The 18,484-nt window shown below is 51.3% G+C and overlaps 1 protein-coding gene across 3 annotated transcripts; it reads right to left on the reverse strand.

Moving 5' to 3' along the window:
- Positions 1-147: 147 nt before the first annotated feature.
- Positions 148-17,924, reverse strand: Ptprn (protein tyrosine phosphatase receptor type N). 3 transcript variants are annotated; one of them, XM_085838482.1, is made up of 23 exons: positions 17,906-17,924; positions 15,735-15,785; positions 15,443-15,556; positions 13,964-14,060; positions 11,966-12,224; positions 11,532-11,883; positions 10,881-11,012; positions 10,430-10,467; positions 9,127-9,404; positions 8,629-8,715; positions 8,286-8,365; positions 8,092-8,156; positions 7,436-7,654; positions 6,772-6,972; positions 6,524-6,671; positions 6,283-6,356; positions 5,980-6,057; positions 5,768-5,887; positions 5,256-5,422; positions 1,799-1,852; positions 1,209-1,273; positions 944-1,017; positions 148-727 (listed from the first exon to the last, which is right to left on the reverse strand). In XM_085838482.1, exons 3-23 carry the CDS (start codon positions 15,450-15,452, stop codon positions 656-658), a joined length of 2,670 nt encoding a protein of 889 aa, XP_085694608.1. In that variant the 5' UTR covers positions 15,453-15,556; positions 15,735-15,785; positions 17,906-17,924; the 3' UTR covers positions 148-655. The 3 variants fall into 3 exon arrangements, with proteins under 3 accessions (XP_085694608.1, XP_021014345.1, XP_085694606.1); XM_021158686.3 differs by lacking the exon at positions 17,906-17,924 and adding an exon at positions 17,465-17,735; XM_085838480.1 differs by lacking the exon at positions 17,906-17,924 and adding an exon at positions 17,091-17,167.
- Positions 17,925-18,484: the final 560 nt, after the last annotated feature.

Here is an 18,484-nt window from a genome sequence, read left to right on the forward strand (position 1 = left end):
GAAGCCACGTTGCTAGGCACTACTTTTAAACCAAGGACAGCCAGCATCTGCAGCCAATGTCACCCCTGGCTTTGTGTCTCCAGGGAGACAGGGCAGGGGACACTGGAGCCCGGAAGCATAACAGACAGCGCCTCAAAGGCATCCGTGTTGCAGCTGCACAGACAACACACTAACTTTATTCACACTGATACAAAAGTAGATTTTACTTTTCTAGAAATGTTCCCTTGTGCTAGAGGGAGAAGGTTGAGCAGGGTCAAGGTGGCAGGCCAGTGGTAGCAGGGTTGGGGGAGCTGGGGCTTTCTCGTTCTGCTTTGTCTATAGGTGGTAGGCTGGTGGGAGTGGGGACGCACACATCCAGAGAGGGAGACAGAGACTCAGGCAGGATGGGGCTCGGGCACACCTGTGGCCGGTGTCCACTCCTCTCCTTGCCTGCTGTCTGCTTCCCATGGGATGCCATGGTTCTAGCATGGATAAAGCAGGGCAAGCCTACCCCTTCCTTCCCTCCCGACTCCCTTCCACACTGGGTTGGGAAAGGCTCCCATGGCCAAGTCAGACCAAGGTGGCAGATGGGTAGGGCTGAAGAGTAGGTGCACAGATGCTCACACAGGCAGAAGGAGCCGAGGCCAGGATGCCCACTGAGGTGCCCAGGGGCTGCTCACTGGGGCAGGGCCTTGAGGATAGCATTCACCTCCTCTGCCACGGCTGTCAGCGCAAACTCAAACTGGTCCTGTGAAAGGCCAGTGGCAGAAGGGTCAGGGGAAGCCTAGCCTCTGCCTCTGCCCCAGTGGACATGGCAGGAGTGGAGGGTGCTAGGCATCTGGAAAGAGGGGAGTCTTTCTGAGGGATGAGGGAGGGGCAGGCTGCTGCTGGTTTCTTCATGGTGGCCATGAGGAGAGTGCTTGGAAAGGGAATCAAGTGGGGACGGGAAGGGAGCCACTGTCACCTTAGAACGGACAAGGCCAGGCCGCTGGTCACGGACATGCTCCAGGGTGGCAGCAATATCAATCTCCTTCACTCCTGGGGAATAGGGGTGGGGTAAGGGGTGCTTAAGGGGGCATCCAGAGGGGAACGTGCCCCGTACCTCCTGGGCATCCTCTGCAAAGGCTGGAGAGGGGTCCACATGCTCCCCAGGGGGTTCTCAGGCCCATTGCGTGCTGGGGAGCCAGGAGGGACCAGGGCTTGTGGGTCCTGTGGGGACACGACCTTACCTTTGGCCATGCGATTCAGGACCATGTCAATAAGGATGTAGGTGCCTGTCCTCCCTGCACCGTCACTGCAGTAGGAGATGGTGACAGACAGGCTTAGTTAGCCCTGACAAGGCCAGAAGGGAGCAGGCATGGGAGTTGGGGTGGGGACATTGGCTGATTATTCCAGTTGGCCCGAGAAGAATGTTAGTGAGTCATGGGTGAGACAACAGAGGCAGGTCTGAGAGCCCTGGCATGTCCCCCAGGCAGGGGGACAACTAGAAAGGATAGCCATGGCTCTGTCTTCACTGGAGGCAGCAGGACAGGGTGGGAATGGCCCTCTACAGTCTGGGGTCAGGCTTTGGTCAGAGAAAATATTTCCAGTGCTGTGAGCTGACATTCTTCCAGGCGTGTGCCTGTGCATGTGTGTGTGTGTGTGTCTATTTTTAACTCATTAAAGACAAGATGTGCCAGATTTGGCTCCTGTCTGTTGCTCACCAACAAGAGGCAGAGAGGTGGTGCGCTCACAGTTTGTGCTCAAGGAAAAGGACCAGAGGGAAGGACGGAATGAGGGAGGCCCCAGCCCAGGGCCTCTGTGGCAGGTCCTTACTCACCTGCAGTGCACTATGATGGGGCAGGAGCGGCCTCTGTAGCACTTGTTCACTTTCCTGAAAGGAGAGGTGAGTGTGAAGGCCAGGGACCACCAGCCAGAAAGAACATCAGTCACACAGCAGAGTGTGACCGCATGCTGGCTTGCTTTCTTTTCTTCTCTTTTCTTTTCTTTTCTTTTCTTTTCTTTTCTTTTCTTTTCTTTTCTTTTCTTTTCTTTTCTTTTCTTTTTTTCTTTTCTTTTCTTTTCTTTTCTTTTCTTCTTTTCTTTTCTTCTTTTCTTTTCTTTTCTTTCTCTCTTTCTCTTTCTTTCTTTCTTTCTTTCTTTCTTTCTTTCTTTCTTTCTTTCTTTCTTTCTTTCTGATTTTTCAAGGCAGGGTTTCTCTGTGTAGCCCTGGCTGTCCTAGAACTCACTCTGTAGACCAGGCTGGCCTCAAACTCAGAAATCCACCTGTCTCTGCCTCCCAAGTGCTGGGATTAAAGGCATGCGCCACTGCCTGGCTGCATGCTGGCTTTCTTACTCTTCCACCTTGTGGCAAGCACAGAGCAGTAAGAGAGCTGGAGAGAAGGTTCAGGGCCAGTGGCAAAGGACCACAGTTGATGTGGGTGGCGCTGAGCTTGATCTGTCACTTGGGAGCCACATGCCCAAGTGGTCAACCAAAATAACGGATTTGACTTCTCGGTCCCCATACCCGTGAAATGGGAGATGATAAAGGGACCCTTTGTTAGGATTCTTTTTTTTTTTTTATTACATGTAAGTACACTGTAGCTGTCTTCAGACACACCAGAAGAAGGAGTCAGATCTTGTTACAGATGGTTGTGAGCCACCATGTGGTTGCTGGGATTTGAACTAAGGACCTTTGGAAGAGCAGTCGGGTGCTCTTACCTGCTGAGCCATCTCACCAGCCCTTGTTAGGATTCCTATGAAGTGCCATGAGATAGCATAAAGAGCCTGCATGTCACAGGCGCTCTCCATGATTGGTAGTAAGGGTGGATAAGAGGCAGTGGCTCTGACCACATCCAAGGCATTCTGGTAACTCCCAGGCCACCTAGTCTACCACCATAGAGTCAGGCCTTTTCTACTCAGGCCCTTAGTTCACACCAGCCCTGATATCAGGTCACCAAAATGCATTCATCAGCAACAATTACTTAGTTCTAGCTGTCATATGCCAACTGAATTTATATAATTCTGCTGTAAGACCCAGCAATTGTTTAGCTTACTTGTGTGGCCTTAAAAAAAAAAAAATCCATGCAGTGACCCTACAGTGACTCTATCAGGGACAGTGACTCTATCAGGGGCAAGGACCCTACAGTACCTCTATCAGGGACAGTGACCCTACAGTGACTCTATCAGGAGCGGTGACCCTACAGTGAGTCTATCAGGGGCAAGGACCCTACAGTGACTCTATAAGGGGCGGTGACCCTACAGAGAGTCTATCAGGGGCGGTGACCCTACAGTGATTCTATCAGGGGCAGTGACCCTACAGTGAGTCTATCAGGGGCAGTGACCCTACAGTGAGTCTATCAGGGGCGGTGACCCTACAGTGAGTCTATCAGGGGCTTTGCTAGTGCTATTCCTTTTTTGTAGATTTGGGGTCAAGCCAAGGCTTCATCCATATTATCACCAAAATGTCTACTTAAGTGGCGAGGAATTGGGAGGAGTAAAGGCAGGGGAAACTGTAGTCAAGCTATATAATAAAATAATCCATTTTCAATAAAAAGGGAGGGGAGAATTTCACACACACACACACACACACCACATATGAAGAGGGGCTGAAGAGATGGCTCAGTGGTTAAGAGCACTGACTGCTCTTCCAGAGGTCTTTGAGTTCAACTCCCAGCAACCACATGGTGGCTCACAACCATCTGTAATGGGGTCTGATGCCCTCTTCTGGTGTGTCTGAAGAGAACGACAGTGTACTCAAATCTTTAAAACTTTTACTTTAAAAATATTAACATTATTACTTATTATTCAGTAGTAGGGACTGAACCCAGGGTCTTGTGAAAGTTCTCAACCACTGAGTTACGTCCCCAGCCCTTTTTCACTATTTATTGGACAGGGTCTAACTAAGCTGTTCAGATTGGCCTTGAACTTGCAGATCTCCTGCCTCAGCCTCCTGCACAGCTGGAATTACAGGTGTGTGCCTGTAACTGCTGACATTTTTAAATGTGGGTGGAAACATGAAAATAATTTAATACTCTGACATCACTTTCAAAATGTACCTCAGGTTGCAGGGTAGTCAGAAATCAGTCATCCTGGAGTTCAGAAACTACCAAGGTCCCCACCTCAACTCTTGCCCCTCTGCCTGGCACTGGAGATCCAGGCCAACTTGGCACAAGACAGAGGAACAGATGGTTTCAGTAGAGAGGCTTCCTTGCCACCTGTGTATGAATGGCAAGGGATGCTGGGTGCCTGGCCTGGTCTTTGTGTTACAACAGGCTACTCCCTCTGCTAGTGTCTGCTTCAGCACCCTCCCTCTCTCCCTTAAAACTCCCTGCAAGATAATCTTGGTCTCTTTCTACATTCCTGCCCCAGTTCTCCGAGCAGCCCTCAGGTTAGTCCCTTCTTGACCAGCCAGCCTGCCTGTTCCATCCATGCGTTTGCCACGCCTGCCAATGACCACTTTTGTGGCTGTTCAACTGAAGTGAGACTATCAGCAGAGATCACAAAAATAAATGATGCTGGCAGCCATGAGACTGAGGGGGAGAGAGAGAAACAGAAGGGAGAGGTGCAGATGGAGAAATGAAGACAGAAGGGGGGACGGGAAGAGTGATGGAGATGCGGGAGAAGAGGAAAAGGAAGGGGAAGAAAGAGCACTTGGGAGGCAGAGGCAGGTGGATTTCTGAGTTCCTGGCCAGCCTGGTCTACAGAGTGAGTTCCAGGACAGCCAGGACTACACAGAGAAAACCTGTCTTGTAAAACAAACAAACAAACAAACAAAAAAAAAAAAAAAGAAAAGAAAAAAAGGAAAGAAAGAAAGAAAAAGAAAAGAAAAGAAAGAAAGAAAAGAGAAATAAGAAATAGAGGCAGAAAGACAGTAAGAAAGATGAGGATGGAAGCTAGAAGCTGGACAGGAGAGAGTGAAAGAGCAAGCCCGCACAGAGCTGAGGCCCAGAAGGGCAAGGCAGGAGGCAAAGCAGGGCCCCGCAGAAGGCGAGGCGAGGGGAACCCCCGCCTCCAGAGGGACACTCCCCCCTGCACACACACACACCCCGGCTCCAGGCCGGCTAAGGAGCCAGATGGTGGAATGGCGGTGTGAGAATGTGGGTGTGAGAAAGAGCACCAGTTTAGGGTAGGACGGCCAAACTGTCAGTACTGGTTTGGGGATGGGACAGGCTGGTGGTAGGGACAGAGATCAAGGGCGAGGCTCCAGGCCAGACCTCCAGGCTATGACCTCTTCCTGGGGGCCAGACCTTGGCCCCCAGGAAGAGCTCATGGATGGCAGCTGGCAGCTTGCTCACCTGCGGAAGTCCAGCAGCGGCCGGGTGGAGGCCGGAGTGCCCTCTGCCGGCCAGCTGAGGAAGTGGAACTGAGTGAGCGTGCGCGTCTCCTGGGTCTGCACGTTCTTAAGGTAGAAGCTCCGCACCAGGAAGTCCTCGCACCAGATGTGCTCCGACACCAGGTTCACCTGTCAGATGTCGGGCAGGGTCTGAGCACAGGTGCGCACGCGCTCCGCTCCAGTCCCCACCCTCCTGCTCCCCAAGCAGTGCAAATATTAAATATTTCGGGAGGTTAAAGGTGGTAATTTCAGTCTTTGGATATTTATTTTCCCTGTCTTACATACGCATGGCTCAGAGTCCCTACAAATGCTTTTTGGTGCTAGACAGAATATACAAGCTTTCATGTATGCATGTATGTATGTATGTATGTATGTATGTATGTATGACGTGTGTGTATGCATAAACCTATACATACATATATACATTCATATTTTAAAATGTCACCATTTACCCCTTACTGTTGGTACTCTGACCTCATAGACGTGGTAGAGGGAAGATCCTTCATCCGGCCAGTAGCGGTCACACTGTTTGACACCGTCCTCCACTAACGGGGTCAGCATAACGATGACAGTGCAGCCACTCTCCCACACCATCTAAGGACAGAGATCCAGGTAAGCGGCCCTCTACCTTCCCTGGCTCTGGCAGGCTTCAGGGGCCTCAGGAAAACCCCTCTCCAAGCGTGCACCTGCCAGAAGTCCGCGATGGTGTGGGACAGTGGTCCCTGTGTGGCTATGTAGGCCGGCATCCGAGGGTCATGCTCGATCTAAGGGCAGAGAGGATATGACATGAGCCAGACTGAGAAGGGCCAGCTTGGAGTGAGGCTTGGTCAAGAGTGGGCCAGGGTGTGGGGGAGGCTGAGATGCCTAAGTTCGAGGACATGGGCTCTACAGTTTCAGGGCTTGGCTGGAGTAAGAGATGACTACGGGGGATGGAATAAAGAGGAGCAGTGCAGATGGGCAGAGTCAGTGTGGGAATCGGAGCTGCTCACGATGGGGCTGGCGTTGATGTAATCACTCCGAGAAGGACTGCTCTCCACTTTCAGCTTGATTCGGGCATGGTCATCTGCACAGAACTCACAAATGACCTTCTGGCACCAGGGCTCTGCCACCCAGCCAGAACCAGGAGCCCCACTCCTCCCCATCCCCCACTCCCCACCCTCCACCTGCCATCCCCAGTCTTGAACTGCTCCTAGCAGAGTGTGGGGCCAAGCTGGCCCACGGCTCGCTTACAGGGTAGGAAGTCAGGATGGCGGTTCTTCTTGATGTTGCTCTCATCCTGTGCTGCGGCACAGGTGTTTGGCTCTGCTTGGTAGGCGCACAGAGCCTGCCACTCCTTGGCCAACCGGTCCCGGTTCCGAAGGTGATCCTCCATGTATGCCTGTAGGGGGCACCACAGCCCGGCTCTGGGCCACACTGCCCGTCCTGCCTCTCCTGCTATGCTGTTCCCTCCCCAATTTAGGCCTGGGCCCTTTCCTGACCAGAATCATGTGTCCTGTGGAGATGTCCATGTTGGCCTGGGCGGGCTCCTCGCACCAGGATGGTGTGCTGCTGTGGGAACTGGGGCTGGCCTGGGCCGCATCGCTGAACTGGGAGGACACACTGCTCACCCTAGAAGGCTCTGGCTGACCCTCCGCCCGGTTAAACAGGGACTTTGTGGCCATGTGCTGGCGACACAGGTCCTGCAGAGGAAGGATTGGGTGAGGCTGGGGGGGTCTTTAGAACCCCCCTACAAGGTTTCTAAGCCGCAGGCTGGAGCTTAGTGGTCCTTGCGGGCTTAGTGCTTGCCCAATGTGCGGAGTTCAGTTCTCAGTGCTCCAAACAAACAATGCCTTAGGCTTTGTCTCTGATCAACGGGATGAGTAAGATCTGTCTTTCGCCCTCATTCTTTTCTGCCTCAGTGCATATGACAACCTCAGATACCACAAAGTAGAATCCCAGAATTATATTCCTGGGAGGCATCTCCAAAGCCAACTATTCCCAGCCCATATTCATCTAAAAAGTATGTCCCAACACCCCTTCCAGGACCTTTCCATCCTTTATCCAAACAGGGCCTCATTCTGCCCACATCCTTACTCCGCACAAGACTGGGTCACTCGATCCCCTTGTAGGTCCTTCCCTCCACAAGCTTCTATAGTTTCACACCTGGTACTCAAAAGTAGTGTCACCATGGGCCCCCTCCGGCCCCAGCGCTGCCAGGCGCTCCTTATCCCGCTGTCTCGAATGATGGCGCATACACAGGGCCACTGCCAAAGCCACTAGCAGCCCAGCGACGCCTGCCAGGGCCACTAGAGTAAGCAGCACTGAGCGCATGGGAGATATGCCATGGGCTTGTCGGGGAAGGACTGCAGCTGTTTCCTCCCTCTGTGGGAACAAAACCAGAGTCAGAGGGAAGGTTGCAGGGGCCTTGACTCCTACTTAGGCCACCTCTAGGGACAAAGCTGTGACAGGCAGGGGTATGAAGGTAACAGGCAGAAGGGCATACAGCTTCCTTCCAAATCCACAATGGACCAATTCAAGAGCCAGAGACTTTGGGTGACCCACCAGAAGGATTTCCATAGAAACAGAAAAAAGGAGATGTCATGAAAAAGATGATATAGCTTTAAGAATGGTCCTTCAGGAAAGCGCCACTGCGCCATCTGCTGGTCAAAATGCGAACTACACAGAGACGGGCTGCATGGGGAAAGAAGGCTGGTGAGCCCAGTGAACTTTGAACCCTTTAAGTTCCTGTTCTTGCCTCCTCTCTTGTGTGCAGAGTCAGACCTACGAGGGCTTTGACAGATTCTACAGTTAGTGCTTACCTGTCCCACCCCTGTCTGCAAAATCTGGAGCCCTGTCTGCGCTTCCAGTTCAGACTTCACCAGCCCTGCAGGAAGGGTGCAAGCCAGGCTCTTTTCAGCCCTATGTGGGCTGGAAATAGTTTAGGGAAGGATCAGCACAGGAATCAAGGCTGGGGTCATGCGGAGCCTGGATTCGAACACAGGGTGCTATTTACCAGCTTGCTGGGTCACATCTGCCAAAGACAGGTTCTGCTCATTGTGCCGGATTCGGAAGGTGACAGCTGGTCCCACCACACTGCCAAATAGGAAATATGTTACTCCCTTACCCACCGGAGACTCCAGATTCTAAATAAAAAGGCCGGCAAGGCAGATCAGGGATTCCCACGAGTGTGTCTAATGACAGGCAGATTCAGGATGAGGCTAGCAGCAGGCCTACACGTGGCTCCCCTGCTTTGACAAGTTGGGAGGTCTCTGACCCCAGAGCTGTCTTCCCACCTCACTCAGGCTAGACGCCCCCGCCCCCGCCCCCACGCTGTCCCACCACAATGGCAACCCCACCTGATGTTGATAAAGCTACCGGAGGACATATGCACGTGCTCAGCCAGAATCTCCAGCAGCCTCACTCCAGCCACCAGGCTCAGGGGTCTGCAGGAGGGGAGCAGGCAGAGAGGGAAGTGGTGATTCTCAGGCACTCTTTTGAGATGGCCACCTCAAGACACAGTGTAGAACTACCCTTCCCCCTCTACCTTTTTTTAAAAAGATTTATTTATTATTCTATCTAAGTACACTGTAGCTGTCTTTAGACGCACCAGGAGAGGGCATCAGATCTCATTACGGAGGGTTGTGAGTCACCATGTGGTTGCTGGGATTTGAACTCAGGACCTTCGGAAGAGCAATCAGTGCCCTTAACCACTGAGCCATCTCTCCAGCCCCACTCCTCCCAACCTTTTTTTTTTTTTTTTTTAATAGTGCTGGATTCTTGCTCTTTGCTTCTTGCCAGACAGGCTAACCCAATCCCACAGGGCCTGGAGGGCTTCCCCAGGATGCAGCACTCACTTCTGGTCAGTGACGATATAGCCATACTCCTCAGCCGATGGTCGAGCTGATGGCCGTCCCACCACTGTGGGCTGGCTCTGGCCCATGGGACTTTTCTTCTCCAGAAGGACTGAGGAGGTACCCAGAGGACTGGATGTGTGGGGAGGTTCAGGGAGACCAGGGTTCAGCGCCTGCTGAACTTCGCTGGAGGCAGGGCTGGCAGCGAGGTATCCAGGAAGCGAGGGTGTGGGGGGCAGAGCTTCTGCAGGGTCTCCTCTCTGCATCTGTTCTTGTATTGCCTGTTATAAGACAGGGTGCAGGCGTGACCTCTAGAGTGGAAGGGCTGGGGAGGAGGGGCGGTCACACTTTGGGCTCTAAACTCTTTACAGTGGAATTTAGGAATGGTTTAACTTTTTAACCCCCAAAGCCCACACACTGGCTAACAGAGAGGGCATCCATGGAGTGTGAATCGAATGTATGAATGGGGGAGTATAGAGTTTAGTGAGTGAAATATGGTCTGTAAACCACAGAATGGGGCTTCCAGGGGGTGGGGTGGTGGTGGGGAGCTGAGCCCAATAATTGGGAAAGATAAACAGAAAGGCAGCAGTTTTTAGGCTTTTGTTCTGTGGCAACAGTTAGAAGCCTACACCTAAAACAGAGACAAAGCTTATCTAGCTACAGCAAGATGCAGCCTCTACCAAAGACCCCACTGTAGGAATCATGGGACTCTGAATGGATTGTGGTAAAAAGAGGGGCGGATTAAGGATTCTGGCTTCTAGTGCTGTTGACTTTAAGTGAGGCCACAGGTGATTATTTGAAGTCTCTAGGCCCTAAAGTGAGGGACCAGAGGATAGATTCTGAGTCATGATCTCAAAGCAAAGGTGTGTGTGTGTGTGTGTGTGTGTGTGTGTATGTGTGTATGTGTGTGTGTATGTTGTGTGTGTGTATGTGTGTGTGTATGTATGTGTGTATGTGTGTGTATGTATGTGTGTATGTATGTGTGTGCATGTATGTGTGTATGTGTGTGTATGTATGTGTGTATGTATGTGTGTGCATGTATGTGTGTATGTGTGTGTATGTATGTGTGTATGTGTGTGTATGTATGTGTGTATGTATGTGTGTGCATGTATGTGTGTATGTGTGTGTATGTATGTGTGTGTATGTGTGTGTATGTGTGTGTATGTATGTGTGTATGTGTATGTATGTATGTGTGTATGTATGTGTGTGTGTATGTGTGTGTATGTATGTGTGTGTATGTATGTGTATATGTGTGTGTGTGTGTGTGTGTGTGTGTGTGTGTGACAGCTAGGTGCTGGGAACTCACTTTCTTGACATTGGCTCCTCCAACATTTACAGCTCCTTCTGTAGAAACACAAAAAGCAATAGTCAAGGCCAAAAGGACCAGAGCTCTTGAACCTGTTCTATCTGTGTGACCCCTGTCCTATTAACAACCCAGATGCCACCCCCTCTGCCCAGGCTCCCACTCACCCACCGCCTCCATGACCTTCCCACTCTCTAGTGCCTTTCCTGGTCTAATGCTTCACCTCCCCTGCTTACCCTCTTGCTCCCTGTCCTCAAAAGAACTCTCTTTCCAGCCAGGCGTGCTGGACCATGCCTGTATCCTAAACTCTGGAGGTAGAGGCAGGAACATGAGTTTTCAGAGCATCCTAGACTACAGCAAGACCCCATATCAAGAAGAAGAAAACCCCCAAACTCTCCTCTACAATAACCTCTGTGGAGATGGGAGCTGCTGGCCTCCCTGACTGGACACTCACCAAGATTTCTTCCTGTGCCCTTGGGCAGCAACTGCAGCAGGGTCAAGTAGGTAGAAAGCTGCTCCGGGGTCAGCTGACGCAGCTCTACTCCATAGCCTGCCAGCACAGGAGCCAATCTCTGCAGACTCACATCTGCCGGGAGCCAGACACAGAGCTTAGGGCCGACGGTGGAAAAGGACTGCAGTGCTGAGGGGTGGTTGGGGCATGGGACATGCACATTGCAAATTCTTTTCAAACACTAGGACATGGATGCTCATTCCAAGAGCATGGACATACTCGAGGTGTGCCAGGTGCACACCCCACTCTCCCCACATCGAAGCTAGGGCTGTGTGGATCAGCTTGTCAATAGACAGTTAAATGTGTGAATGAAAGGCAGAATGCCAGCTGTGGTGATTTGCGTGTGAATCCTCAGAACTCAGGAGTCTGAGGCAAGAGGATCGCAGCAGGTTTGAGTCCCACCTGAGCTAAAAATGAGTTCAAGGATAACCTGGGGTAACAGCAAGACCTCGTCTTAAAAATAAAATAAAAATATAACTGAATAAACAAATGAATAAGTGAACATCTTCAAAGGTAGCCAGGAAGGGCCCCAGCAAAGAGGTAGACCCCACCCCCACCCCAAGACAGAGAGGTAGAGGCTGAGGCCACTGCTACCTGGTTGTGCTGCTTGGGGAGGGGACTTCTCCCCACGACCCCCTAGTACTTCCTCCTCATGGCCCTCTGAAGAGTCCTCTGCCCTGTTGCCCCCATCCTCTGGCAACCTTGGTGCCCGGGCCCTGCCAGGCACTGGCAACTCTTGGGCCATGTAGAGCAGCCCTGAATCCTGGAAAAGCTGAGCAGATGAGGGACCTGTAAGGTCCCCAAAAGAGTGTCCAGAGTGAGTCCCCAAAATGGCCTTGGAGGCACTTCTGCTGAAGAGTGCAGGACCTTCAGCCTTGGACAGGTGACCAACACCAACTACCCCAGAGGAGCTCTCTGAGCCCCGGGAGCCATCTCGGGAGCCAAACTGTGGGGAAACAGAGTTGTGGGTAAGAACAGAGTCGGGGCTGGGTACTGGGGTTGGGGAATGGCCAGGTTGGAGGTCTCACCTGGTGGAATAGGTAAGGCTGTAGCAGTGCAGGTTCATAAGTCAGAGCAGGGTGTGGAGGCTGTGGGGGCATTAGCAGATGCTCCAAGAGAGGGGGTAACAACTCAGCCTGCAGAGGGGACAGTGGGGAGCCCACCCCAGCTCCATTCCCACCCCCTGCAGGCCTTGGAAACCCCTGGGCAGCAGGAGAGGAGCCAGTAGGATTGCCCTGAGATAGCAATTCCCCTGCAGGGCCTGGTTTCCTGGGTACCAAACCAGACCTAGGGAGGAAAGGAGAGAGATAAGGAGATAAGGAGTGGGAGAGAGAGAGAGAGAGAGGAAGGGGCGGGGGAGACAGAGACAGAGACAGAAACAGAGAGATTGATTTATTTGTTTGGTTTGGTGGTGTTTTTTGTTTTTGTTTGTTTGGGTTTTGTTTTAGTTTGGTTTGGTTTGGTTTTTTGAGGAGGAGGAGGGGTTGGAGACAGGGTTTCTCTGTGAAGTCTTGGCTGTCCTGGGACTCACTCTGAAGACCAGGCTGGCCTTGAACTCAGAGCTCCCTCTGACTCCAACTCCTCCCAAGTGCTGGGATTAAAGGCATGTGCTACCACTATCGGCTCAGAGATTTATTTGTATATTCGTATAGGTCAAGGATGTGGACAGTTTACAAGGTTGAAGATGGACAGAGTCACTGTTTTAGAATAGCCCTGTCCTGTAAGAAATGAAGAGGAGAGATGGGCTAGAGGGCATGGAGATGAAGGCAGGCTAGAGAGGCCAGCTTGCTAAGGTAGTTTGTTATGACTCTGTCTTTGGTAGAAAAGAACAGGTATGTGTGTGTGTGTGTATGAGTGTGTGTATGTGTGTGTATGAGTGTATGTATGAATGTGTATATATGTGTATATGAGTGTGTGTGTATGAGTGTGTGTGTGTATGTATATGAGTGTGTGTATGCGTGTATGTGTATGAGTGTGTGTGTGAATGTGTGTATGAGTGTATGTGTATGAGTGTGTGTGTATGAATGTGTATGTGTGTATGAGTGTGTGTGTGTGTTTATATAGGGATCAAATCCAGGGCCTTGTATATGCAAGATGTTCATTCTACCACTGTACTACATCCCCAAGCCATATGCATGCCTTTGAAACACAGCTGCACAGGTAGGAGCTCAGTGAGTGGTGAAGGGGAGATACATGGGTGGACTGTGACTATAGGGTGACTGCGTTGTCCCTGTGAGCCGCTCCCCACCCCTGCTCTCTAAGTATATGTTCAAACAGCAGAGAAGGCCTGGCCCCACTGCTATTGCCCTCTTGGACCAAGTGTCATATCTGAGCTCAACATGCCCTTCTTTTGTCTGAGAATTGCCTCTAGAGCATCAGTTTTCAACATGTGGGTCATGACCCTTTTGGGAGTCGAAGGACCCTTTCATAAGCATCACCTAAGACCATCAGAAAACACAGATATCTACATTATGATTCCTAACAGTAGCAAAATTACAGTTATGAGGTAGCAAAGAAATAATTTTATGGTTGGAGGGTGGGTAGTCACCACTACACAAGGAACTGTATTAAGCAGCATTAGGAAAGTTGAGAACTACCGATGTAGAGGGTCTCACCAGAGAGAGAGAGAGTGCTGTTTTCTGCCCTACACAATTCCACACAGGAACAAACTACTTAGGTACATCCAAGGAAATTCTAGTTTGTTCATAACAACTACTTTAATTCTTCTTTTACGATGTCAAATGCCGGGCTAGAGAGATGGCTCAGCCATTAAAGGCTAGGCTTACAACCAAAAATATGAGATGTCAAATGCCAACATCTTCTTAATGTCCTGTTTTGCTGGATTTCCAGGATAAACTCAACTTCTACTGAGTGTGTCAACCGTTAGAGGGAAGGACCATTCTCAATGTGGTTTTTCCTGTGCCCCAGTCTGCAGACCTTGCCACCTCCACCCCCACCCCTGCCTATAAGGAAGGTCACAGGTCACCAGTTTCAACATTCTAAGGCAGTTGGGAAAGGCTGCCTACCTGTCCCTTGGATGGGGCTCTGGGGGGCGAAGCCTGGGGATGCGTTCCATCTCCTGGGAGATCACATGCTGGGTGAGGTCATCATGCCAAGACAAGCCTGAAAGGAGGAAGGGTAGGGCAGAGTTGACTCGAGAGTGGGGGCCCAGTTCCAGAGCTAGTTTCAGCCAGGAGGATATCCCATTCCCTACATTGAGTTGTGATGGGTAGAGTGGGGGTGGGACAAGGAAGTGCCAGGGATTGGAGACACAGTGGGCAAGCTGAGCTGACTTTCTACCTCTACCCTCAGCTATAACTTTTGGAGTCAAGCTACCTGGGCTGGAATCCAGCTTTGGTTCCTAAAGAACTGGGGAATTTAGGCAAGTTGTTAAGCCTCCATTCCTCCATCTCAGTTCTCTCTGGACCTTAACTCTCTCATCTGGGGATACGCGCCTCCTAAGATTGTTGTGATAATTAAAAGGACACATTGTGGAAAATAGTTCTGTGACATGGAGAACTCATAACAAATGCCACTGGCCCTGTCATAATTGTGGGTCTCCATTCTGAGCCTGGGTCTTGTGTGGAGTGGGAACAATACATATTCTGTAGGCTTCTGAAGAGATAAAGTATGGTCAGGAAAATGAAATCTTCCATATGCCTGTTTCAAACACCTGGACCATCCTCCCCACGGCCGTCCTCCTCATGTCCTCCCTGCAGCAGCACGGAGCATCTTGATCCTGTTTGACTCATTACCCATGAAGCTCTGCTCTCAGAAGAGATCTCTCATCCTTTCTAGAGGGACTTCACCTCATTCTCCTCCATTCTTCCTTCTATGGGTTTATTTATTTAGAGTCAGGGTCTCATTAGCACAGGCTGACCTGAATGAAACTCAAGGGGATTCTTCCACCTCAGTCCCCTGAGTGCTAAGATCACAGTTGCCTGGCATTATGCCCAGATCCTGCTCTGGATTCATAATCTGGGTTACTCATGACTCATATCTTGGTACCTGCAAACATCTATTCCATGCATTAGAACTGTCTGTGCTCCTGCTACAGTTAACTCCTCCAAGGGACCATTTGTTGCAGCAAACTTCTTAAGACATACATAGAAGCTGAATGCAGAGGTACATGCCTGCGGTCCTGTACATGGAAGGCTAAAGCAAAAGAATTGCCTGGACAATATAATAAATTTGGAGCTAGCCTGGGCTACACAGTGAGAGCTTGTTTCAAAACAAACAAGCAAGCAAAATTCCAACAAACCTAAAAGATAATTTCCAGCAACCTCATCTGCAAGCTTTCTGTGTGCAACTCCAGAGAACCCCATCTCTGGGATCCTATCATCATGTTGATTTGCCCCCTTATCCAGAAAACTCTAAGAAGGTGGGGCTTCGTGAATGGATATAATAATTAAGTTGTATGAATAGAAAGTTTTGGGTGAGGTGACCCTTTACTCCCCACCCACACCAACTTCCAATCTCTGCGTTCCAATGCAACCAGACCTCACCTTGGGACATGAGTTGCCGGAGCACACCTTGCAGGCGCTGGAGAACTGGGGAAGTGACTTGTAAGAGGGGCCGGGCCTGCCCCACTCCTGCCTGGCACTGTCCAAACAAGCCATCTAAAAGCACAAAGGTCTTGTCAGGGCTTTTGCAGGAAGATTCCCAAAGCCCAGGCTGCAGACGGACAGGGTTCTCTCCACCTTCTCTAGCTTTAGAGTTGTGCTTCTCTGCTCTCCTCACAGCTGACCTCTCCCTCCCCATTTTTGTCTTGGAATCCTATGCCAGGGCCCTACTCACCCTGAATACAGACTTCCAGATGCGAACAGAGTCTGCGGTCAAACAGACAGCCTGTGGGAGAGAAGAAGATTCTCAGAACACAGAACACAGAGGACAGTCAGATGGTTTAGAAACAGAGGAAGGAGATATGGCCCCATTATTTCTTTCTAAGGAAGGCTTTAAGTTGGGAGGACAGTAGGGAAGAAGCCTAGAACTAACTCTCTCTCTCCCTCTCCCTCTCCCTCTCCCTCTCCCTCTCCCTCTCCCTCTCCCTCTCCCTCTCCCTCTCCCTCTCCCTCTCCCTCTCCCTCTCTCTCTCCCTCTCTCCCTCCCTCTCTCTCTCTCCCTCCCTCGCATATATATTCATACAAATTTATATATGTGCATGTGGCCAGAGATCAAGTTGGGTATCTTCCACATTTTGTATTTTCAAGACTGGGTATCTCACTGAACCTAGTGTTCACTCAGCACACCCAAGGGATTTGACTCTCTTACTTTCCAGCACTAGGGTTAGACATCAGTCACTATTCATGGATTTTTATATGGGTGCTGAAGATCCAAATTCAGGCCCTCATGCTTGCATGGCAAGCACCCTACTGACTGAGTCATCTCTCCAGCCCCAAGGCCGAGAATTATTGAGGAAGAATGGGGTCTAGCTTTGGAGTCTGAAGATCTTAGTTTCAATCTTTAAAAGATTCAATTTGCCTAAGTGGGAATTGGAATGTGGGAGGAGGGGAGGGTAGATTATGTAGCATTGTGGGAGAATTCGTGGCCAAATTCAAAAGGAAACGGTGGTTCCCCAAATCTCTCAAAGCATCCCAATTCTAGTAGTTTGGAATTAGAGGCGGAAGCTCCAGCACACCTCCCCCGCGTGGCAGGGAAGGGGTGCAGGAGCTTGGTTCTGGGGCTGCCTGTCCCAGGCGCGAGTTGATGGCGCTGTCCATGGTGCTGAACCTAGGAGCTAAGGGCACGTCGGGAAAGGAGACGTTTACCAAGGGAAAGGTGGCAGGACAAGGAGTGGCTCATCCTTCCGCTCTGTCTGGTTAACTCTTGGCCTCACAGGAAGTACCGTGCACTGGCCCCCAAGCCAAGGTGGGGAAAGAGGGAGCCAGATGGAGAGGCTGCGCCCCCCCACCCCACCCCAGCAACCTTCCCACCCCCATCCCGGGCCCATGAGTCAGCGCTGACTATGTCCGCTTAGATGTGAGTCAGCACCAGGCCCAGCTTTGGGAAAGGGGACAAGAAGAGGACCCTCCCCTTTTACTCCTCTTCCGTTCCCTCTCCTTGCGTGTTCCCCTTCTTATAGCCGACCAACTCGAGCAAATGGCCTCTCTAGACTTAAAAGATAAATCCTGCTCTGTCTCTAGCCAGTCCTACAGGGAAGCTGGAGTCGGGTAACAGTGGAGAGGCTCCTGCCGCCGGTGGTCGTCCATTCCTCTTTCTCGGCGATGCCTCTGGCTTCTCCCACGGTCCTGTAGTCCCTCTAAATCTCTCAACTCGCGTGCACCCCCGCTCCTCCTCCTGTACCTAGTCTTCCCTGGAGCCCACTTTTCCAGGTCCCGCCTGCGAATCCCGGCTCCACCTCCCAGCCTACGCCCCTTTCCTCAGCTCCATCTCCCTTCGTCTCACTTCATGTCCTCTCATCTTCCTCACCCTACAAACCACCCACCCCCCGCCTCCCAACATTTATCCTACCCGAGCTTCTTGCTTTTGCGACGCTTCCCCCCGCCCCCATCAAGTTTTCTCCTGACCGTGGGCACTGATGGCGCTGCAGCCCCCGGGGCGGCCGCTCAGCAACAGCAGGCAGACCAGCAGTCGGAGGCCCCCGGAGCCCCCGGAACCTCCAGAGCCCCCGGAGCCCCCAGGCCGCCGCGGGCGCCTCATCCTTCCCGGCTCTGAGCTCTCTCTCTCCGGCCAGAGTCTCGGCGACGTTGGTGGGAGTCAGCCCAGGAGCCTAGGCGGAGTCTGCCACTCCCCACCCACCTCCAAGGCGGGGTCTAGTTGCCCCTCTTGAGGCGACCCGGCCAACTGCAGGCGTGCAATGACGACATCTCCACCCCCGGCTCTTATGCCTATTTGCGTCATACTGGCGTAAGAGCCCCCTCTTAGCCGGGGACCTACTCAACCTAAGCCTCCTCCACCATATAGTAGGTTCCTCCCTAGAATTCCCACTGGGTCCACCCACTCCTGACCTGTATTTTTCGGGTCCACGGCCTCTGTCTCCCTGGCTCAGGTTTGGTGAGAAGGACTCAAGTACTATAGGGAACAGGAAAGATACGTGGGGCAGGGAGTATAAACCGTGATACAAGAAGCTTAAGAGATCAGAACAGGAACTCTTACCGTGGTTCCATTATCGCTACTGGCGTCATCCTGAAAAATCAGAGATGGTTAGGCACTCGCGCTGGGATAGCAAGGAATGAGCTAGTTGCTTACCCTTGTCTGAAGAAGCCAAAAAGCACCTGCCCCACAGGGTAGTGGTGAGAATTTATGTAATTAGACACTGCAGCAAGACCTGGATCTACATATCGCAAACACTCCTACGCATTAACTTCTTTTCCTCTTGCAATCTACTCATCTGACCCTTGAAACGGTTACCTTCTTTAGCATTTGCTTTTCGCTTAGTTGGTACATAGCAATCATACACAAATGTACACCGTGACAGTCAGTACATGTACAAGGATGTGTGCAATGTGTAACGACCAGATCCACATACCTGGCGTATCTATTACTTCAGACATTTATAGTTTCTTTGTGTTGGGAACACTCAGCAT

The sequence above is a fragment of the Mus caroli genome, unplaced genomic scaffold (assembly GCF_978045245.1).
Source record: "Mus caroli unplaced genomic scaffold, Mus_caroli_1 scaffold_1, whole genome shotgun sequence".
Taxonomy (NCBI): domain Eukaryota; kingdom Metazoa; phylum Chordata; class Mammalia; order Rodentia; family Muridae; genus Mus; species Mus caroli.

Excerpts from the sequence above, each read along its gene's own strand:
- Ptprn (XM_021158686.3), bottom strand. The coding sequence starts at position 17,597 with ATGAGGCGCCCGCGGCGGCCTGGGGGCTCCGGGGGCTCTGGAGGTTCC. Across the intron at positions 14,061-15,442 it reads CCGGCAACTCATGTCCCAAG|GCTTGTCTTGGCATGATGAC; the intron begins GTGAGGTCTGGT and ends TCCTCCTTTCAG. Across the intron at positions 8,716-9,126 it reads TATATCGTCACTGACCAGAA|ACCCCTGAGCCTGGTGGCTG; the intron begins GTGAGTGCTGCA and ends CCCCTCCTGCAG.